The sequence below is a fragment of the Artemia sp. Qi Xiang Cuo genome, unplaced genomic scaffold (genome assembly GCF_049724085.1).
Source record: "Artemia sp. Qi Xiang Cuo unplaced genomic scaffold, ASM4972408v1 HiC_scaffold_3023, whole genome shotgun sequence".
Taxonomy (NCBI): domain Eukaryota; kingdom Metazoa; phylum Arthropoda; class Branchiopoda; order Anostraca; family Artemiidae; genus Artemia; species Artemia sp. Qi Xiang Cuo.
Genome location: NW_028300418.1, coordinates 371,603 through 396,142, shown reverse-complemented (window position 1 = coordinate 396,142; position 24,540 = coordinate 371,603). Strand labels below are relative to the sequence as shown.

The window sequence follows — 24,540 nt, the reverse complement described above, 5'->3', positions numbered from 1 at the left end:
TGGAGTTTTAAATTATACTCTTAGACTAGAGTTTTTATTTATGTTTCTAGTTTAGTTTAGTTTTGGTTAAGAATTTAGAATTTCAGCTTAGAGTCTTAGCTTAGAGTTTTTTTTTAGAGTTCTAGTTTATTTTAGTTTTAGTTAAGAGTTTAGTTTTTACCATAGAGTATTAGCTTAGAGTTTTTGTTGAAGTTTTAGTTTATTTTAGTTAATAGTTTAGAGTTTTAGCTTAGAGTCTTAGCTTAGAGTTTTTGTTAGAGTTGAAGTTTAGTTTAGTAATAGTTAAGACTTTGGTTTTTTACCATAGAGTCATAGATTAGAGTTTTAGTTAGAGATATATCTCAGTTTATTTTTATTTGAAAGTTTAGAATTTTAGCTTATATTCTTAACTTCGAGTTTTTGTTAGAGTTCTAGTTAAGTTTAGTTTTAGTAAAGAGTTTAGAGTTTTTTTATTAGATTAATAGATTAGAGCTTTTTTTGAAGCTATATCTTAGTTTAGTTTTAGTTAAGAGTTTATAGTTTTCGATTAGTTTCTTACCTTAGAGTCTTTGTTAGAGTTTTGGTTTAGTTTAGTTTTAGTTAAGAGTTTAGAGTTTTAGCTTAGAGTATTATCTTATAGTTTTTGTTAAAGTTTAATTTTAGTTTATTTTTAGTTAATAGTTTATAGTTTTTATCTTAGAGTCATATTTTAGAGTTTTTGTTATATATCTAGTTTAGTTTATTTAAGAGTTTATATTTATATAATAGAGTCATAGGTTAGAGTTTTTGTTGAAGTTTAAGTTTAGTTTAGTCATAGTTAAGAATTTAGAGTTTTTATCTTAGAGTCATAGCTTAGAGTTTTTGAACTTCTAGTTTAGTTTAGTTAAGAGTTTAGAGTTCCACCTTAGAGTCTTAGCTTAGAGTTTTACTTAGAGTTGAAGTTTAGTTTACTTATAGTTAAGGGTTTAGAGTTTTAGCTTGGAGTTATAGCTTAGAGTTTTAGTTAGAGTTCTAGCTTAGTTTAGTTTTAGTTAAGAGTTTAGATTTTTACCTTAAAGTGTTAGCTTATTGTTTTATTTAGAGTTCTAGTTTAGTTTAGTTCTAGTTTAGAGTGTTGAGTTTTAACTTATATTCTTATAATAGATTTTTAGTTAGGATTGAAGTTCCGTGTAGTGTATTTACATCAAATAGTTTATAATTTTATCTTATAGTATTAGCTTAGAGTTTTTGTTAGAGTTATTTTTTAGTTTAGTTTTGGTTAATAGTTATATTTTCAGCATAGAATAGTAGCTTCGATATTTACTTAGAGTTGAAGTTCAGTCCAAACTAGCATATAAAATTGACAAAATATAAACGTCAGAGTGAATAATTTTTTTATAATCATCTTAGGCCAGTTAAATTGAAAAACAATTACAGAATCTAAGGGTCAGAGTGAATAATTTTTTTATCAACATCCATTGTTAGATATATCAAATAAAAATTTAAAAAATTTAAATATCAGAATGAATAAATGCTTCAACAAGATCCTTCATCGGATTTATTGGTTAAAATTGGCAAAATCCAAATAACTGTCAGATTAAATTCTACATCAACATCCTTTTTCTCAGATACATAGCTTAAAATTAACAAAATCCAAGTGCTAGTGTGATAATATTCTCAATTGCTTGTTAGCTCAGCTGGTTAGAGCGTCAAGCTAATAACGCAAAGGTTAAGGGTTCGAGCCTCTCACGAACCATAGTTTTGACCTTCGTATGGTAACTCCATAAGTTATTTTAAGGATATATTTTATATCAACATGCAAAGTCGACATAGCTTTATTTCATTTTTTAAGGTTCATTTAGACGAGGTTACGTGCGCGCACGTATAATATATCCTTAAAATAACATAAATCTCTAAGATAAGAAATTAATCTAAAAAAAAAAAATCTTAAATAAAAATAAACTATAAATGTAAATTAAAATAATATTAAAAAAATCAAAATCTTATATAAAATTAAAATAAAATAGAAGTCTAACAAAAAAAAACTCTAAACTAATATTATAAAATATTAACTAAAACTAAAATAAGATAAGACTCCAATCTAGGTCTCTAAGATAAGACTCTAAAGTCTTAAATACATGTAAACTAAACTAGAACTCCAACTGAAACTCTAAGCTAAGACTCTATGCTAAAACCCTAAACTCTTAACTATTAATAAAATAAACTTCAGCTCTAACATAAACTATAAGCTAAGACTCTAAGCTAAAATTCTAATCTCTTAACTAAAATTAAAACAAACTAAAACTTCAACAAAAACTCTAATCTCATAACTAAAACCAATATAAACTAGAACTCTAGAAAAAAACTCTAAACTAAGACTCTAAGATAAACTTCTAAACTCTTAACCAAAACTAAACTAAACTAGAACTCTAAATAAAAACTATAAACTATGACATTATGGTAAAACACCAAACTCTTAACTAAAACTAAACTATAACTCTAACTGAAACTCATAGTTAAAAAAATAAAACTCTTAACTAAAATTAAACTAAACTAGAACTCTAACAAAAAAACTCTAAACTAAAATTCTAAAATCTTAACTAAAACTAAACTAAACTAGAACTCAAATTAAAACTCTAAGCTAAGACTCTAAGGTAAAACATCAAACTCTTAACTAAAACTAAAATAAAACTCTAACTTAAACTCAAATTTAAAAAAATAAAACTCTTAACTAAAATTAAACTAAACTAGAACTCTAACAAAAAAACTCTAAGCTAAGTTTAAGCTAAAACTCTAAAATCTAAAATAAAATTAAAATAAAATAGAAATATAAAAAAAAATCTTATATAATAATATAAGATAAAACTATGAAATATTAAATAAAAATAAACTAAACTATAACTTAAACAAAAACTATAAGATAATAATATAAACTAAAAACTATAAATTATTAAATAAAACTAAACTAAACTAGAACTCTAACTTAAACTCAAATGTAAAACACAAACTCTTAAATAAAATAAAAATAAAATATAACTCTAACAAAAACTTCAAGCTAAGACTCTAAGCTAAAACTCTAAACTATTAACTAAAACTAAACTAAACTAGAACTTCAATAAAAACTCTAAGCTAAAAACTATAAACTATTAACTAAAACTAAACTAGAACTCTAAATTAAACTAATATTTAAAAAAATCAAAATATTATATAAAATTAAACTAAACTATAACTATAAAAAAAAAAAATCTAAGATAAAATTCTAAAATCTTAACTGAAACTACACTACACAATAACTCAAATTAAAACTCTAAGCTAAGACTCTAATGTAAAACATCAAACTCTTAACTAAAACTAAACTAAAATTCTAAATGAAACTCAAAGTTAAAAAAATCAAACTCTTAACTAAAATTAAACTAAACTATAACTCTAACAAAAAAAAACTCTAATCTAAGAATAAGCTAAAACACTAAACTCTAAAATAAAATTAAACTAAACTAGAACTCTAACAAAAACTCTAAGCTAAGACTCTAAGCTAAAACTCTAAACTATTAACTAAAACTAAACTAAACTAGAACTTCAACAAAAACTCTAGGCTAAGACTCTAATCTAAAAAATCTAAACTCTTAACTAAAACTAAAACTAAACTAGAACTAAAACTCAAAGGTAAAAAATCAAACTCTTAACTAAAACTAAACTAAACTAGAACTCAAATTAAAACTATAAACTAAGACTCTAAGCTAAAACTCTAAACTTTTAAATAAAAATAAACTAAACTATAACTTCAACAAAAACTGTAATCTAAAAACTCTAAACTCTTAACTAAAACTATACTAGAACTATAACTGAAACTCATAGGTAAAAAAATCAAACTTTTAGCTAAAATTAATCTAAACTAGAACTCTAACAAAAAAACTCTAAGCTAAAATTCTAAAATCTTAACTAAAACTAAACTAAACTATAACTCAAATTAAAACTCTAATATAAGAATATAAGTTAAAACACAGAAATATTAACTAAAAATAAAAAAAAAATCTAGCTGAAACTCAAATTTAAAAAAATTAAACACTTAACAAAAATTAAACTAAAATATAACTCTAAAAGAAAAAACCGTAAGCTAGGACTAAGATAAGACTCTCAAATATAAAATAAAATTAAAATAAACTATAAATCTAAAAAAAACTCTAACATAATACTCTAGGATAAGACTCTAAACTATTAACTAAAACTAAACTAAACTAGAACTTCAAAAAAAACTCTAAGATAAGACTCTATGATAAAAACTCTAAATTCTTAACTAAAACTAAACTTAACTAGAACTCTAACTGAAACTCAAAGGTAAATCATCAAACTCTTAACTAAAATTAAACTAAACTAGAACTCTAACAAAAACTCTAAGATAATACTCTAAGCTAAAACTCTAAACTATTAACTAAAACTAAACTAAACTAGAACTTCAACAAAAACTCTAAGCTAAAAACTCTAAACTCTTAACTAAAACTAAACAAGAACTCTAACTGAAACTCAAAGGTAAAACATCAAACACTTAACTAAAATTAAAGTAAACTAGAACTCTAACAAAAGCGGCGCACCCCTGCGGCACATTCCTGCGGCGCATCCTCGCGGTGCATCCCCTGCGGCGCTTCCCCCGACCCGCGGCGCATCCGCCTGCGGCGCATCCCCATGCGGCGCATTCCTGGCCCGCGGCGCTTCTCGGGCCCGGGGGACCTTTGAGGACCAGGGGAGGGCCTTTGGGGTCCGGGGGGCCCTTGGGGAGTCCGGGGGCCCTTTGCGGACCAGTGGAGGGCATTTGAGGGTCTGGGGCGGGCGTTTGGGGGGGTGGGGCTCTTTGGGAGCTGGGGGGCCCTTTGAGTACCGGGGGTTTCCTTCGGGGTTGGGGTAGAGGGATTGGAACCCTTTGGGGTTGGGGTAGAGGACCTCACAACACTATTCAAATGGAACTTGTGTATTATAACGACCACAGAGTTTGACCCTCAAATTCTCTTCTAAAACCTTTCCTAAAATCTTCTTTTAAAATGTCTCTAACTGTTTCGCCGAAATAATCCCATAAAATAAATAAAATGGTTTCGCCCAAATAAGTCCTAAACGGAATTTCAGCGTGTTCCATTTGTTTTTGGCATCTCTGCGCTGAGGCATTTCAAATTAATAAGAAACCTGATTCCCGCGCTAAAACAATTCATCGCTAAGATGTTTCTTGGAGAACTGTTTCCATGGCGTTTGGTTATTAATATCTTTTGGAGTTCGACCAAAAGAGTTGTTTCCGAGGCAAAGACATTAATGACCTGGATCTATTCCATGAGAAATGTTGACAGTACCTGTCAGACATTATTAAACTTTGCCTGGAAACAATTTGATTAATGATTGACAGTACCTGTCAGACATTATTAAACTTTGCCCGGAAACAATTTGATTAATGACTGACAGCACAGGTGTTCCAAATTCCCAATCGATTACGCAATCAATTTCCCAGAAATCCATCTCCCCTAGGGACTCTATGCCCATATTAGGAGTCCCGTCACGAGTAGCACCCCCCCTTCTACTACCGTGGCTTAATATGATGTAGGCTGCCGCCCTCTTTAATACCAAATTGCTTGCTGTTAAATTGTATATATCAGTATTTGCAAATTGAATGGTAACACCTTAGATCAGTATCATAACAAATTGACTGAGGATTAACGTAATTTTACTGACACTTAATTTCTTTTAAGTAGCATCAAAGTAACTAAAGCGATCGAATGCAATTGAAGAAAAATGAATTCATAAAGATCAACCTGAGTGAATTTGAAACTGACTCTAATTCGCAAACGAAAGAACATACAGTAGTTGCAAAAGTGTTTTCCCCTTTTTCGTAAACGGAGCAAATTTTGTCAAGCTCTTAACTTCATTTTACATCTTTGGAGGTACCATAAAAAGTCGTTTCATTTCATGTATTAGTTCCAATTTATGTTATGGAAAACTAAACTTGGTCAATATTCTCTCCGATACCCTCGTCCTACCGCAAGAAGATTAGCCTATTGCGTCTGGTTTGGACTAAAATCATGCAAGAATTTTCGGTACTTGTTAAGAATCCGGAAAGTCCGCGAGAAAGCCCGCCTTTAAAAAGACCGAGAGTTTTCGACGTTCGATTTTCATCCTATTTTGTTTTATTCAGTTAGCATTAACGAAACTTCACTTCTCGCGTACTTACCATGTACCGAATTTTCTATAGGGTAGTCAAAAGAGAAAACTAGCCTTTCCTGACGGTAATTGCACGTCTAAAGTTTATTTAGCATGTCCGTGAAGCAAGAATACTGATTTTGAAAGTAAACGATCTTTACAATAGCTTAGATTTAAATAAAATTAAATTTGATCAACGTACAATAATAGTTTATCTTTCAAATTGTTTATTTTTCAAAAAACCAAAAAACAAACTGACGTATGATTTTACAATAATTTTTAAAATTGCTAAACAGCGTTTTGAAATATATGTATATTAAGTTGTTCAAGCTTATTTATAACTATCACCTTCTTTCATGACATAAATCCTCAAAAATCCTAATAACTTCGAACTTACTGGGACAGAATCGTCCGAGCATAATAGGTAGGGTCCTCCAAGACCAAATTTCAAAGTGTAATTAGCTCTGTTTTTTTTGTTACTTTAACGACGAGTCACTCCTTACTTTCAGTTCGTTATCACATAAATTTTTCATATATATAAAAACAAACATAAAACCCAATATTCCCATTTAAACATCAATAAAAAAATCTGGTTGTACCGCCCCCTCCTGGTAATTCCCTCACGATGGTCGAGACGTCCCACTATCCCTCCACCTCTTTTGCCAGTAAGCATATGTATGTTGATTTTTCGTGGTACAAAGAACTCATTCTTCTGCAATAAGAGCGGGGTTATCATATCGCAGCACCTATATTCTGGCTTAATAAAAATAAAGGAAGATTTACACCTCCTCATCTCCCCCATACCTCCCTATATATTTATCTGAATGCTGGTTGAAAGTTCGAAAATTTGGGTGTAAAAATTCCCTTTTTGAGGCATACACTCCTCCTTAGCAATGACCCACCGGCCCTCCTCATTAATAACTGATGCAAATTCACTGTATGTAATTTTAACAAATATCAGGTCAAACGACTTTTTTAAATGAAGCTATAAAAAAAGTGTCTATATTCATGGGCGTAGGGAGGGGGCAGCTGCCCCACCCCTAGACCTTCAAATTTACATTAGATATGGCTGAAAAAGCAGATGGTTTGGAAAAAGCAGTTGATAAGACTCCATCACACTATCGACTGCCCCCCCCCCCCTAGACAATATGCTGCCTAATGCTGCCTACGCCCATGTCTATATTAACCGTTTATTTTATATGGACTACTTAATTCTTTAGGAACGAATTTGCCAGCGTGCAGCACTACTCACTCTGGATCTGGGAAGCTCGATATATTGTTTTTCAATAATGTGAAATCGATTAGCTACCTTGGAATTTTTAATTGATAGTAGCTCTGCCATATTTGGGTGAAAATTGCAGTTCGGTGCCACAAAGTGGCAGAAAACGTCATTTTGGAGTGGCACGAATGTTTTGAGACCTTTAAATGTTACTAGAACTTTTAATTTTCGTCCAAATGATCTATCACTCAATTTTCTTGGGCCTTTGGTTCGATACAATAATCCCTTTAAAAAAAAACATACACCCGTCCGTGATCTTCCCTTTCGAAAAAAAGAAGCAAAATTTCACATTTTTGTAGATGGTAGCTTGAAAGCCTTATATTATGGTTATTTGATTTGGCTTAAGTTGATTATGTAATTTTCATTAGGATCACTTCCCCCTTAGCGATATTTTCCCGCTTTTTTCCAAAATCAGGCAAATATTTTTAGGCTCAAAGCTTTTGATGTGTAACCTTAGACCTGCTAAATTTTATACGCATGGAATCGCCATAAAAAAAAACAGATTCTTTTGATGCGTATATTATTATCAAACAATGGGCCCATAAGTTAACATCGTATTCACATGATGGTAAGACAGCTCACCTTATTGACTATGTTATTACAAACCGAAGACTGGCAGGATCAGTACAAGATACTAGGGTATATAGGAGTGCCGTTGTTGATGTTAAAAGTAAAGATCACCATCTAGTAGTGTCTAGGGTTAATTTAAAGCTGAAATTTTGGAAGCGTAACTACCTTTCGGGAAGCTGCGACGCTGGTAGACTCAAGGATGAGAATTGAGAGAAAATTTCCAGGAACAGCTGATTACTAAACTGGAGAGTTTTAAATTTGACAATGTAGAAGATGGGTGGAATAACTTTAGGAAAATAGTTTTGTGAAGTCGCTGATAATGTCTGATGGAAGAAAGTTCGGAACAGAGCTAGGAATATTACTGCAAATGCTTCACGTTTTATAGAGAGTAGGAGAGGCTTGTACAAGAATTATCTGGAAGATGATCTGGTCTGGAAGATGCATCTGGAAGAATGATCTGGAAGATGCAGCTAGACGGTATAATTGTAAAATATGGTATTCGCATGCTAATGGATTGAGAAGGAATAGTCAATCTGGTCCTGTCCCACTTAAAGATAGGGCCACAATTAGTGATAAAAAAATGAGTAAAAAAGATATGGGTAGAACACTGTGGTTGTAAACGCTGTATCGACCAAATTTTCACTCTTAGATTAATAATTGAGAAATGCTTAAGTCATCAAGCACCTTTAGTCCTCAGTTTTAAAGTTTGTGAGGAAGTATTTGATTTAGCTGATACAAGAACTTTAATGAAGGTCTTATCGTTGTATGGCATACCAGACAAATATATTAAAGTGATTAGTACTATGCAAGAGAATAATACTGTTGCGGTTAAGGTAGGAAAGGAGGTTAGTAGCTGATTTCGCATTAAATCAGGAGTTAACCCATGTTGCGTTCTGTCGCCATTTATATGGATCATTTTGATGGACTTTGTCCTAAGCAGCACAGCAATGGCAATGGGAGAATACGGAATCAAATAAAGAAGTAAAACTTTCCTGGACTTTGATTATGCTGAAGATTTAACCATCCTAGATGAAAGTGTTCGCAAAATGAATGAACTGTTTGAAATTTTGCGAGTTCAGGGTGCTAGAATAGGATTGAAAATTAATATTAAGAAGACTAAGTCGCAAAGGCTAGGAATAAGTGAAGAGGTGACGAAAAGGAATAAGTGAAAAGGTGACGAAAAGATTGATCAAGTGGACAGCTTCACTTACCTAGGTAGTATGATTTGTAAGTACGGTGGGTGCAGTGAAGATGTAAAAGTAGAATAGCCAAGGCCCAGGGTGTTTTTTCACAGTTGAAAAAAGTTTGGAAGAATAGAAAGATAAGTCTGCGACCCAAGATCAGAATATTGAAAGCTACAATGATGACAGTGGTCATGTATTGTTATGAAGAATGGGTGCTCCGAAAAACGGAGGAAGATTTGCTAGATGTTTTCCAGAGAAATTGCCGATGGGTTTCTTTGGATACCCTACTGACTGACTGTATCTCAAACAGTAGGCTCTACGAAAAGTGTGACTCAATCTCGCTTTCTAAGCCATAATAAGAGAAAGGCTGAGAAGTCTAGGCCACGTTCTGCGGATGAAGAATGACAGATTGCCAAAGATAGTCCTTTTTGGCCAAGCGTCTAGGGCTAACCGAAAAGCAGGTCTTCCTATGTTGTGGTGGGAGGATGTTGTAAGGAGAGATTCAAGGGAAGTGGAAACTTCCTGGTGGGCGATGATTTGAGTAGATTGGGATGGAGGATAAGCGTGCGTAGCTGTGTTGCATCAGGCGGCTTGGTGCTGCAGTGGTTGTTAGTAGTAGTATTATTATCATTATCAAAAACACATTTTTAAAAGTCTCAGTTACTATTAGCCATGGTCGCTCCTTACAGCTTATTACTGCGAACTGTTCGAAAACGTTCATCATTGTGATGATCGGAATTAAGGACAGTGACTCTACAAACTTAGGCAACTGAGATCCAACTTATAATTTCTTAAAGCATCGGTGGCTATTCTTATGGAATTTGCATATTCCAATTTTCTGTTACATTTTCCTTCTCAAATTCTTTCATTGCCAAAGAGGAGTCAAAAGTTTCGTTTCAATTAGGGATTTTGAGATCATGGCCCAACATCAAGTTCATCCCATGTTAACGGTGTTTGCACTTTCTTTCCAAACAATCTGTGGATCTTCAGCGATTTTCAATCTAACATCGATAGATGGCTCTCATGGCTCGATGGAATTTTCAGTAGGACTGTTTTTTTTTTGTATGATATTTTTGAAGGTGTTCAAGCGTTATGTAAATAAAGTAGCACAGTCTGAAATTTCACAGAGTAGACAGTTTGTAAAAGTATTGAAGTTAATTTAACAGATTCAAAATGAGGAATTGATTGAGTCAATTTTGGACTCAGCTAGGGAAGGTAAACAGCTATGTATATGTAAACAGCTAGAAGCTACAAAAACGAAATGTATTTTGATTTCACAGACAACAGCCAAAACCAAAGTATGACAGTAAAACAAGATATTCCCCGAATTTGAAGGAGATTTTCACTATTTTCGGTATATTCTTTTTTTTGTCGAGATGGATTTGAAATTTAGTAAATCTCCTGAAAAATTGGTAGAAGTGGAAATACTGTATATAAGCCTCTGTGGAAGTGCCACTAGACATTAAATACAAGATAGTGAAGCCATGAAAGTGAAATACGCCAAGAACACCATTTTTTTAACCAAATGGTACCAAATCTACAATTTTTTAAAAATAGCCAATTTGAAAAATTTTATGCGCAACTATAGCAAAAATGTACCAGAAAGGCACAAATGTACCCCACATAGCAATGCAGCCTTATAGCTTTCCAAAGCTTTTCAAATAACTAAAAATACCGAGGATTGACGTATCTAAAAATTTTCAAATTAGTGATTTACTAGTTGTTTCTCATCTCTTAATGAATAAATAAATTTAAATGCTGGGCATAAACATCGTAAGTCTCAAATTAAAAAAATCACGGAGTGACGTATTTTAAAGTTTTATCCAAATCCTGTCATTGTCTAAACAATTCATACTGACTCTCGGGGACACACGAAGATATTTTTTTAGGAAGGGGGGGATTTGTCAAGGGCAAACAGCAAAGTAATACAGAATGTATAAGAAATTACAATTACAAACTAAAAAAGAACACAAAAAAAAACATTCAACCTGATAAAATCTCTTGTTTTTTAACACCCTTTCCCTCTCCTAAACCCCTTCCTATTACGAATATGATATGCCAAGAAAACGCACATTTTCTGTGCGTTGTTTGAACAGACTGTCCACGAAGTTATTTGTATATACCACGGTTTTACCACCTGATTTTGCTATGTGCTATTTATAAATATTTTGATCTCCCAGGGAAGGAGAGCAAATGGTCACTGGATTCAACATCTTTATTAAATATAATTCATGCCGGCTTGACGATCGGTTACAAACAAAGCACAAATATGCCGGAAAAACGCAACCAGTACACAATTACTAAATTATGCAACTAACCAAATCATCACTGAAATAAACACAAATAAAGAAAAAAAAAAGAGATGTTAATAATAATTACAGAACAATAAATTAAAAAAATTATTAACAGAAAAAAATACTTAAATTATTCTCTCTCACAATCCAGTCCCACGCTCATCAACTGCCCGCAAGGAGATACTTCTTTAACCGGTTTTTAAATTACGGCACACTTTCCGCTTCCTGAATTGAGTCTGGAAAGGTATTGCAGACCACCGGACCCGTGTGCTTTGCCACATGGCTGGAATGAACCTCACTTCTTGGCTCACTTACCAGGTCTTCAGCATTTCTCGTAGCATATCCGTGATAAAATGAATTAAAATGAAAAAAAAATATTAAAAACATCAGGCGCGAAGCCATTCAAACCCTGAAGCACAAAAATACCAATTTGAAAATCTCCAATTTGACCAACATTCAAAATCCTTAAGTTTCCTAAAAATTGAATCTGTACTTAAAACTCCTGTATCATACTTACCAATTAACCTCACTACTTTATTTTGCTTAAATCTGCACTCGTTTAAAATTGCACGTAAAATTACTAGCCCAAATCATACATCCATAATTTATATACGGTGCAGTCAAAGAGTAATACAAAAGAACTAAAATATGAGAAGGTAAAAAAATGTTGAAAACGTCGTAAAATCCCAAGGTCAAGCGCTACCTTACACGCAACCACATCAGCGTGTCTTCTCCAGCTTAGGTTCTGATCGAGAATGAGTCCTAGGTACCGCACTTCCTCAACCTGCTTTAATAAAGAACCATTTATTACGATTTCACTCGGAAGATTTGGGGATACACCAGTCCAATTAAACATAATATAATTACTCTTTACCGCATTAATGCTAAGAAAGCTAGTGCCTACAAATTCACTCAACTCTTGCAGAGCTCTGTTTTCTCTCTGGACCAATTCTTCAAGAGTCTTTGGTGCCACAACAAGCGCTGCATCGTCGTCGAAAGATGTCATAGACACACCAGGAATATAGAACGTATACTGTCGACATAAAATAAATACAGCAGGGGGCCTACTACAGAACCCTGAGGAACTCCACATGAAACAGGAAACAACCTAGAAAACTTCTGTCCTAGATTTATCCTCACTGACCAAACCAATCCAAATATCTCCCTTTTACACCCAAATCTCTTAATCTACCCAATAAAACACTGAAATCAATGGAACGCCTTTTTAAAAATATAAAAATGCTAATACAATACTCACCCTTTTCTAAAACTAAATTAACATTTTCTAAAAGATTCTGTACAGCATGTGAAGTCGAATGGCCCTTTTGGAATCCGAACCGGCCTTCATACAATGCATGCAGGCTCGTGAGGTGATCATACAGTCTTCCATGGATAACTTTCTCATAAACTTTCGAAAACACTGGTAAAATAGAAATAGGCCTCCAATTCGATATATCCATTTGAGTGCCCCCTTTGTAGAGAGGGAGAATATTTGCTGTTTTCAATAATTTAGGAAAAACTTCCCTTCTCCATAGATAAATTTATTAGGTGCACTAGCACAGGAAGAATGCACACCAGAATTGATTGAATAGTCTTTAGGTTATACATCATCCAGCCCAGCACTGTTGGATCCAATCGAGCTGATGATCTTTGTTAATTCAGCTGAATTACAGGGACGAAATTTCATTTCCATTCCCACGCCCCGCTCACCAGCAAACGAGTTGCCGTTCACAATAGCTTCGGAATTTCTAGTTTCCGCTTGTATCTTTGTTCCAATATTAGTAAAAAAATCACCAAACTCGTCACACAACTCTGGTCTTATCCTCTACAACCACTCCTTCGATTTCAATTCGAGGGTCTTGAGATCTCCGAGGCCCGCTAACCAGTTCATTGATAACTTTCCAAGTTCTTTTCGGATCTGCCTTATTTTCCTCAAAAAGTATCGAGTAATACTGTTTCGTTTTTTCCTTTTCATTGCGTTCGCCATATTCCGAATCTGTTTAAAATGAGTATTATTTTCCTCCTTTGAAGATCTCGGATAATCTTGAAACGCTGTGTCCCGCTGTTCGAATAAGTTCACTAGCTCTTCATCAACCCATGGTTTTCTCGGCATATTTGGTCTCTGAGTGTCGTCAGCGGACAAGTTTTATCATTTGCAGTAGTTACGATGCTACTAAATTGCGCAAAAGCTTCACGCGGTCTTCCTGGTCGAAGACAGATTCAAAAGATTTGCACTTATTTCTTCTTTAAAAATCCGAAATTTTTCAGGCTTAATCAATGCAAATAAATTTGTGAAGCAAAAACAACAAAAAGGTGAAGAATTTTCTTGCTGGGGGAAAGGTTCAGAAGTGACGTATTCGCTTCCGAATAATAAGGTATATAGCCTATACGTAAACATTTTCTTAGGCAACGCTGCCTTTCCATCTATAGAATTTAATAAATGAAAATACAGGTATAAAAACGGATGTAATATTGAAATAAAGCAATGGAACAAAAAAGAAAACAACAGACTCTAAATGATCAGATTGGTTTTTGTTTTATCTTTTATGTTGTGTTTAATTTATCTTAACCAGTTTTTTTTCTCTGTTCATAAAGGCTCCTTGACGTGGAGTTGAAATATTAAAAAAAAGATTGTTATTATTTAAAGTTTGTTGTTATTTTTTTTCTTTTTTTTCTACTGCTTTGTTTAAATATTACAAACGTTCTATTTAGAGCTGGGTCGACACTATCTGAGCTTATAGGGTCACGCAACTTACTCCTGTACCAATACAAATAACCATCTACACTAGGACTCGAAACCCTGTCCTCACGGACATATATATATATATATATATATATATATATATATATATATATATATATATATATATATATATATATATATATATATATATATATATATATATATATATATATTTCAATAGCTGTTTTTGATAGCTTCTATGTTTAGTATTTTTTGCAGGCATTTTGTCAGCAACTGTTCTCATTGTTTTCCCTTCAATATGGGATGATACTGCAGTAAAGCTGATCTGTGGCCCTGATTCAAGAGCATATAGGCTTGGATCGTGCGAAATGAAGTGGCCATTTTTTCTGGCTTGCATGAATACCCTGGCTACTTTTGTGACATCCATTTTAGCTTTTACGATGGCAGACAGATTTGTTGCAGTAGAAGACGAGTATTTATATAGAACTCAAATTGGCCCATCGCCAATTAGTCACGGTGAGTAGTTTTTGAATGGAGGAGGAGAAGTAAAATCTAGCTTTTTAATTAATTTTTTATTGTGTGGTGACGATGTAATTGTGGTAATCTGTAATTGTGGCTTTCAGAAATAATCACTCTTGCTACTTCTATTGACACGTCTCATTACAGCACCAAGCCACCTGAGGCTAACTCAGCTATACACACTTCTCCTTCATCCCACTATATTCACGACCTCCCACTTTACACCTTCAAATGAAGTTCCTTTTTCATTATAATGTTTTTATTAACTCTTCCTATTACATTCGATGGTGTCCTAATTTTCGTTTGGCCATGGCTAGATTGTCGAAAAAAATAATTTTGGCAACCATAAAATCCTTCATCAGTAAAAAGGAACCTATTTTAATTACTTGTTGATTGTAATCAGGATAAAAATAATCAGGATATGTTGATTATAACCAGAATAATGAAATATAAATAAAGAAATACTTAAGACGGATAAGATTTAGATCATATTATTTTTGGGTGACTTATTCAAGAAAATGACACTGAATTCGAAATAATTTTTTTTTACAAGTTAGTATTTTAAAGTAGCTAGAATATCATAGTAAATCATGTCTTAACGCCTTGGAACCATCTTACGTCTATTCATACCTGATTTTCTAAGATTTCGCTTTGGTTGTTTCAAAATTATGAATTTTAAAGAGCATAGACACATTTTTGTCAGTGTTGCCACGTTAAACCCTGAAATTAAATCAGCAAAACTAACAATATCTGGATTTAAAAAAAAAAAAAAATCAAACTTCAATCGACAGAATCGGTACTTTGACAAAGAATACGCGAAAAAATAGAACAAAAAATTTTCATATTGTCAATAAATTAGGGAAATTCAAATCAAAGGCTACCTCCTTCAGTCCAAAAATAAGTGAAAAGTAAATAAAAAAAGAGAAAATTAAAAGTTGAGAAACTATAAAAAACTAAAATTTTAAATGGAAAAGCAACAAAACAATGCAACCGAAATGAATAAATACTGAAGAAAACAAGAGCGTGTAAAAAAGGACAATTAAAAAAGCCAAAACTTGGAACTGGAATAAAAGCAGCAAAGGAAAGACAATTAAAAAAGCCTCCTTTTCTGAATGAAAACAAAAAGGAGACAAATGGAGACAACTTTAAAAACAACTAAATCAAGTATTCAATTGCAGATTAACTTTTTCCATGGGCTTTCAAGCAGGTAATCAGTTGTGGTTTCCTTAACCTACTTAACTTATTTTGTTTCATTTAATATATGCACTAATTAGTTTATTATAACAAAAAGCTCAAGAAAATATCAAAGCCACTTATCTCGAGCTCTTATTGATGGCATCGATTATGGCCTTTTGTTGGCAGGATTAATTATCGACGGTATCGAGGGCTCTGAGTCTTTACGTCTACGGCCTACAAATTACTACAACAAACCTTCTTCACTGAAAACTAAATTTATGTCATCAAAAAGAGTGAAATGACCAGTAATGATGTGAAATGATTGCTAAAAGCAGGAAATCCTAATATCGAAGCAAAGAGAAAAAAAATGAAGATTACAGTGCAGTACCTTTGTCTTAAATTGTGCTTTTATTTCATTAGTTTGTTATTGTCACGTATTTTCGCAGACCAATCATGACACTCCTTGTTTTTGGACAGAAAAATACCCCTTTTTATGACTGCAGTGCTGATAGAGGAGTCTAGACAGACAATGAAATTTAACTTCTGGAGAGATAATTAGCTGTAACTTCATAAAACTTGTTTTGGGGATTACAAGAAATATTCAAGTGAGCGAAATGAGCAAAACCTTCTGAGTCACAAAATTGTTTTCAAGAAAACTTTGTTTCTCCATTGTGTAACCTTTCTCCAAGCTGCTGTTATTAGAATTTATTTTTTCTAAGGCCACACTGTCTTTCCATGACGAACAAATAAAAGTTCAAAATACGGAAATGTCCTTTTATTAGACAGTGAAAACCGATACAAATAATCTGGATTTTTTGACGACTTACACTGGTGATCGTCACCAGCAGATAAACTAAAGTGTAACACTTAAAACAAACATTATTTATACAGAACAAAATAATTTCTTTCGGGCTATTAATAGTTTTCGGTTCATTTGCTAGATTTGTCTAAGAGAGTTTATTATCAGGGTTCATTCAAAGTCTTGATTTGAAATCTTTTCTTCTTTAATATTGCCTAAATGTAATTTGAATTTCTAATGATGGTGGCACAATCTTCTTCTTCTTCCAATTGCAAAGGAAATGTTCTGGAATATATAGCTATATACTTGATTGGTCAGATCGTATCCATATACACGACGTAGGTAAACTGGTCAAAATATCCTTCTTTTTTGTATCTATTTTCACTTTCTAATAAAATGACATATCCCTATTCTGAAATTTTATTTGTATATTATTGGTATGGGCAGATTCATCAGAATTGCTCAACATTCAGGCCACAAAGGCTCATTGCCTCCAGTACAGGCTGTTAGTACGAATCTAAAGGCCGTATGAATCTAAAGCAGCTACAGAAGTAGAAGATTCTACCAAGAATACTGCCTGTTTTATCCTCAACAGTATTGAAAAATTTTTAAAACTTGGTTAGGCTTTTGAAAGTAATGCAAAAATTTTGGTTAGGTAGACTTATGCCAAGTCTATTACTAGCTTTTGGGATATATTTATTCATGTGTTCGATAGGAGGAGTGTCACCAATTTTCAAAATCACGTGCACCTGGAGGCGCGCGTCAAGCGGGGTGAAAGTGTGCCAAACGTGGCGGAACTGCGCCAAGTGCTACGTGTGCTTTTTCACTTGTGAGGGAGACTTTGCGCACATGTGGTGCTCTATGATGAACACCAGGTGGTAAAAAGTCGGTTATCCCTCTTTGATAAGAAACCAAACAAGAAAATCGTAAAATGTTGCAAATTTATGAATTAAATTCCATGCGTATCAGTTATTTTTCAACTATCTAATGGATCAATCAACATAATTGTTTAACAGCTATACATAACTAACTGCAAATTATGAAGATCTTTTCTCTCGACAGCATAGAATATGATGATTCTTCTAAAGAAATGTCGAGTGAATGCTTAAAACGTCTAAGCAAATGGATCAAGCCTGAGGCCTACCGCATCAGAAAATGGTTCGCACGTCGATGGACCTGTTTTGTTTGTACCTAGATTAGAAAATGGTATATGAAAAAGTGTGTTCTTCGATTCGTGTTCTTCTAAATGCTTTTGACATTCCTCCTTTAAGATTGAATGATAAAACTGTATCGTGTCCAAATATATTCTTTTTGTCGTATCTTAAATTAGTGATTTTTTTCACAATACTTCGCTTTTTCTTGTGCTGCTAGAATAGGGTTTCAAACAAATTAATTAATTACTTTCCTTTTCAAAATAATTAATGCATGTACAAGCATACCTGCACACAGGGGAAGTTTGACCCTCCCCAAAGACTTGTAAAGTCTTCCACTGTATTTTTTATTCTTCTCCACCCTCTCCCCGCTGGGAAAAATTCTCTAATTCCACCACTCTAAGTTTTAAGCCAGTGTGCACATATGGAGACACGTAGCCATGTACGACCTCTTCCTTTTGCAATTCTGTCATTTTTTTTTCAATTTGTAGGAATCATAAATGGCGCATTCCCAGTCCCATCAAGCCAAACTGCAGCAAATTTAGCTCTGGCATATTCGGACCGACTTCCTCGGAGAACACCATCGTCGAACGAACCAAGAAATGATTCTAGCCACCATTCACCATTTAAACCTGGCCATATGATACGAACATCTTATGCTCCAAGCAGTGTTTACGCATAACAGAATGTTGCCCGACTGAAAAAGAAAGGCTACTGCACTACATTTCGGTGTTAAACATTGTGCTTTTATTCTATTGGTTTCTTTTTGTGACGAATTTTCGCAAGCCAATCACAGTACTCCTTATCTCCAGAGAAACAAATAACTCCTGCTTTTAAAACCTGATTGGTTCCTGTTACATTAAGCTAGTACAAACAATGAAAGGTTTTTAACTCTCTGTTTCTCTATGGTGTCACCGATTCATACGTTACTTTCAGTACAATGAATTCATCTTTATTACTCTGCACTGATGTGTATGCACAAAAAGAGAGAATGAGGGGCACAAAAGTTTGTGATACAACGGCTTTTCAAAATTTGTCTCCTTAAAATTCTCCTTCTCCTGCAATGAAGTAGGAGAATCGTCTATGCATTTTTTTTTTACCTTACATAACCTTAGACACTAGCTACTATATAACCTAATATTTATTGCTACAATTTTGTATCGTGCATAAAGAATGTTGGTAGAGCCACTCTGAAGCCAAAAAGATTAAGTCCATAAAACCAACCCTGGAAAAAACTTAAAAGTGAAAATATAATGAGGTTTTGATTCTTTATAGCAATTATATGATGAAAAATGTCCAAGATTGTTTAGTATGGATTTTTTAATCCATACTAAATGTCAAGATTTTTTATATGTGCGCTTTAGTACGGTCTTGGAGAGGCTGTCCACATTTGAAACCACAATCACGAAGCGGTGATTGCCAAGTGTGGTGGAAGTCTACAGCACACGTGGCGTTCTGAGATGTACACAAGTTGGGGGAGATGAGTCCCCCTTCGATGGATTTTGTAAAATTGCCCTCTATCAAAATTTATCTAACATTTGATGGCTAAAATATTGGGCACTTGGTTTGTGCATTTGTCTTTCAAAACCCTTAGAAACTAGCAAATATTCAATTCTACCCAGGATTTTGATGTGAAAATGGTCTTAATAGACTTTGCTTCTGAAACGCTCGTCCATGGAAACTAATAATTTTACTAGTCCTATATACCAGTTGATTCATAATGCGACTTTGTTCAGTGTATTTATATTTTATTATACGAAATAAACATTTATAAACTCACTTTTTTGGTCATTTTTATTTACACAGAAGTTTTAAACCCTCATTGATCAGTTTAGATTTATCTCCACCGTGTTTTTTTTTATTCTTAAATTCTTAGTTTAAGGTATTTCAAGTGCCTGATTAGCCGCTAGTTCAATGAGTCTGGTTAACAGCAAGAGTGGAAACCAGTTCTAGTGACAACATAAATAAAAACGGCAACTATCAACCCTATCTAACATGCGACGACACTTGGCATTTTATCAACCTTCATAATTATTTTTCTCTAAGGAACTGAGATCAGATACTTACTATTGCCCTAATTTTTGCCAATTACACTAATTAAATTAATTATTCTGATTATTACACTGAAATAAATACTGGGTGTCATCAAATGCTAGATGACGTTGGTAGTCTTTTTTCTGTTGACAAAAGCGCCAGTTTCCGCTTTTTTTTTACATCGTTCCATCACGGGGTAATACTTTACCTCATTTCTTTTTCTGTGGCCTGATAATTTCAATTCTTCGACGTAAAAAGAAAATGTGTGTGTCTTATAGCCACCACACTCAAGTTCTGTCGAGAAGTGAAGTTAGGTTAATGCTAGTGAAATAAAACAAAAATGATGAAAATATAACACTTTATCAACAAAATTAAGGAAACTACAACAAAGAATTACGGGAAGGGGGCAGCCCAGACCGCATTATATTAAATAGGTAACCTAAACTAAGCCAACCAAAATACCAACTAAATCTTTAATTAAAATATAGCTATAATGTAGTTATTCACGAAGCCGAAGTTAATATTGTCTGGTATAAAGACCATGAAAACCGGTTATTGGCTCATGTTCGCGACACAAGATCTTGAGTGTGGTGGCTATAAGACAAAAATATCGAAAATGTTGTTATTATTCAATAACCATCAGGGATGCCACCTGTAGTACGAAAGTGCTATTTTAGCACTATTTCATCATTTGTAGCACTGTAGCTCGTGCTACATTGAATGTATCACTTTTTCTCTTATATAACCAATTTAAAAATATAGACTTATAAAGTGCAATTACATAATGTGTCTCACATCAAAATATACGCCAAAACATTTTTTATGCATGACAACAATCTAAATACGTTTAAATACGGGATATGTGTGTCCGTGTACATTTTCCCATTCAGCACTATGATCAACTCAGGATACATTTTTATCCTTTTAGATTAAAATGATGACATAAAATTTAATCTAAGAACATTTAAACGAACCATCCACGTGTCGCAGTGCAAGCTGCTATACGCGCAAAAAAATTCACTGTGTAGCACGCAAATTTGGGCAATTGCTGCACTTTAGGAACTGGCCGTTGTGACAACATTGATGACCATCCAGATTCAAGCCATAGATTGTCAGATTCAGGTGAGATTCATTGGCATAGATTCAGGTCCATCCATATACAAATTGCGTGCCACTGTGTGATAAGGTTACTGGGCGTCATATGATGAGGATAGCTCGAGAGATACCCCTCTCCTGGTGTTCTCCTGCGTGCTTGCCTCCCTTTGTCGGGAGTATGGGGATGGGCTGGAACATTATGCCAAACTTTGGCAAATTCAAGAAATATTTTTTGGGGGATGTACCTCAGCTCCCTGGTATTTGAGGACTTCTTCGGGAACCTAACATTCTTGTCTTCTAGATTTTGAATACGAACACAGAGCCGTTCCTTGAGTTGATGGTACCCAGGGAAAAACTAATTGCAGTGCCCTCTCCCGACTCAAATATAATAAGAAAAACGAATCAAACTGAAGAAATAGATCAAAATGGGCAATTTTCCAGCCACGACCCCCCCCCCCCTATGCCAGAGTGGCCGAGACAATTACCCTGGTAACCACCTCCCCTAGGAAGAGCTTTTAAAAATGGTATATTGACATTTCTAGCCACAAGAAAGAAAAAGCTTACACAACTGATTAATAGCACAGACGTTCCTTTCAGACATCCATTCAATTAACCAATATTCACTTCCTACCCCTCGTCCAAAATATTCATTCTGCAACTTAGACAGCTCTTCATACACGGATACAAAATAAAAGAGATTAAAATCTTTCTTGTGTTTTTTTACCGTCAATCTCAACACCCTTTCAGCCAAAATTTTAAATATAGAAAAAATCTACATCTACCTTGACTATAAAATAGCTTGTTTACTAATCTGCCAGCGAAAGCTTCAGTCCCACTCAGAGAGGTATGCTTCGAGACGCTATGTTAATGAGAATTGGCAAAGTTGTTTTTAAGTTTGACTTTATTTTAATGCATATTTATTGCATGCAGTGTAACAGTGCAATGCAATTTCTTTGTTAAACAACGCATTTCTCGAAATGCATGTTCCGCAATATTTTTTTTTCACTTTTAGTTTTACTATTACCCTTTGCTTTTCTTTGACACTCTTTTCCAAAAATTATCTTATTATAACTGCATGTTAATTCTTCAGAACATATTTTGAATACTTACTCCATCTATATTTCTCACGTGGCCTCCCACCCTGAAAGATAATTTGCAATTTTAGAAGCAGCAGAGAGAGGCAAAACAGGAAAGCTAAAAAATTAGAGATTTCCTCCCCTCCCCTTGGAGATTTCTTGACCCTCCCCTTTTCCTGCAATAAAAACAAGTGTTGATTACTCCAAAATTGTTATTCATAGCTATAAAGGGTCCCTCGCCCGTTCTGAATCCATCATTCATTAACTAGTCACAGTTATCACAAACATGGGTGGTCTGAACAAACTTTGGAACATAGCACAATAATTATAACCAAAACTTTACAAAAGAGAATAGAGATAAAAAAAATTCCATTGTAATATTTGCTTCCTCTCCTATATAATTGCTTGGTATTCCGAGTTTCGATGTTTTTCTTTAGTATAATTCAACATGGGTGTCCCACTAGAGCGGTATCACAATAAACTTTGAATACGTTTCGCTGACTGACATTCCCAGTTTCATGGACGATTCCAGGTATCAGAGTTCATGTCTTTACTACTGTTTGGCAAAGCTCAATATCAATATTAGTCAAGTTTGTTAAGCCCTACTTTGAGTCACCCACTGGCCTTACTTCTTTGATGAGACCTAACTTTTAACAACGCCTACTTTCAAGTCTTTTTTTCGTTATATTCAGGATGGCGGCAGTATACAAGGCCGAACCCAGAAGGGGGGTTAGAGGGGTTTGAACCTCCGCCCCCAAAATGTTTGTCTGACTCATAAAAACGTAATAAAAATGGATATAAACAAACTTTGTATGCGTTTTTTTAGTTTTTTTTTGCATAAACCCCCCTCCCTCGATTTTTTTTTAGTAAGACCCCTCTGAAAAAAAATCCTGGGTACGGCATTCGCAGTATATACCGAATTTTGCAATAAAAGGCTGCATAGTTCTTTTGAAGGATGATCTAGATTCTTCTGTTATAATTTGTTTGCGTTTTTTTCTTGAAAACTTGTTGTAGGCTTCCAAAATTTGTCTATGTACTCAAGAAAACGCCCTACATTTTTTCAGGGTTTGGGATGCTCCTATGTCAACCAGAAGCCTATGGTCAACATAAAAGTAGTTATTTCATTAAAAAAAATTTTTTTTTAGTAATTTCTCAGTTCTTGTTCTCTTTATTTCTGCATTAATGATTATGTAAATTTGGAACTTCCTGGCACTGGGATTATAAAGGGAAAAAAGAGATTTTTAAGTAACGTCTGGAGACTTACTTATAGTAAAGATTATTTTCATCCAAATTGATCAAGAAACTCATTTCAACGTCCTGAGCTAATATTTTCCACAATAGTCATTTTTTCCGTTTTTATTGATCCTTAGTAATTCCCTTTCATCTTTTTTTATTCTAGCTTTTTCTTTGATTCACTTGTAATGATCTAATTTATGATAAAAAATAAAAAATGTTGGAAGAAAATGCGACAAGAATCTAGAGAATAACATTATTATTTTGCGAGAAAACTGTATAACATCAATTTATATAATAATAATAATAATTTATTTTCTGCCCGCTTAACAAATGGAGACTAGTAAGCGGAGTAAAAAAAAAAAACACTCATAAAAAAGTACAAAATATTTACACTAACTTACAACTGCATTACAAGACGAGTTAGAGGTGATTCAGCAAGAAACTGCATGCTTCGGCGGCAAGCTCTTGCTTCTACATCCCCAATTTTAGTTACTGGGTCAATTATTCCATAACGGCTGCTAATATAACTATTTGAAAACCACAAGGGCAAACGTAACAAAAATTTTGCCAGCTTATAATAACGGGTACGCAGCTGTTGTTTTTGCGTAACTTTTAGTACCTCCCAAAGTGGGGATATATCATAGGCAGTGCAATAGCGCCGCCTAAGTAAAGAATAATGTTGGCACAATATATTATTTATTTTTTGTTTTTTTTCCATACCAGGGTACTTCGTATAGGAGGAGTTGTCGTAGAAACTTGGAAAAGGGCTCATTCGATTGGAAATTGGAACGGCTAGTGCCCTTTTTAAAAGTCGAAAGTGATTGGAAGGCAACTAACACCCCTTCCACGCCCACCCTTTCCCCAAACGCATCCAATCAAAATTTTGTGATAGCCATTTTGTTCAACCTAACAAAAACTAAACGTGAGTTATTCGCATACGCAAAAACTGGATTTGGACTGAAAAATGTCTGGACCACTGATGGAAACGTTATGGTTAAAACCCACAAGTTATCATTTTGAAAAAATATCTTGATACTTCGATCGGGGGTATTTAAAACTAAGAAAGTGCATTGATAATAATATCCATGGGTGTAAGGTGTAATTAATTTGTTGCTTTTCTACCTTAGTGCTATCATTTCCTTTTCTTTTTCTACATCTCTTTTTCTCTTTCTACTTCTTATAATGATTACGCTGTTCATGTTCTATTTATTGAATTTGACTCTTTTCTTGTTATGATCGACGGACGTATTTACCATACTAAAAAAAAAGGGGGGGGATGAGCAACAGAAAT

The 24,540-nt window shown here is 33.8% G+C and overlaps 1 protein-coding gene across 1 annotated transcript; it reads left to right on the top strand.

Moving 5' to 3' along the window:
* Positions 1-14,415: 14,415 nt before the first annotated feature.
* LOC148938695 (uncharacterized) lies at positions 14,416-19,581 on the top strand. The gene is made up of 2 exons (XM_089107608.1): positions 14,416-14,679; positions 18,300-19,581. Exons 1-2 carry the CDS (start codon positions 14,532-14,534, stop codon positions 18,488-18,490), a joined length of 339 nt encoding a protein of 112 aa, XP_088963734.1. The 5' UTR covers positions 14,416-14,531; the 3' UTR covers positions 18,491-19,581.
* Positions 19,582-24,540: the final 4,959 nt, after the last annotated feature.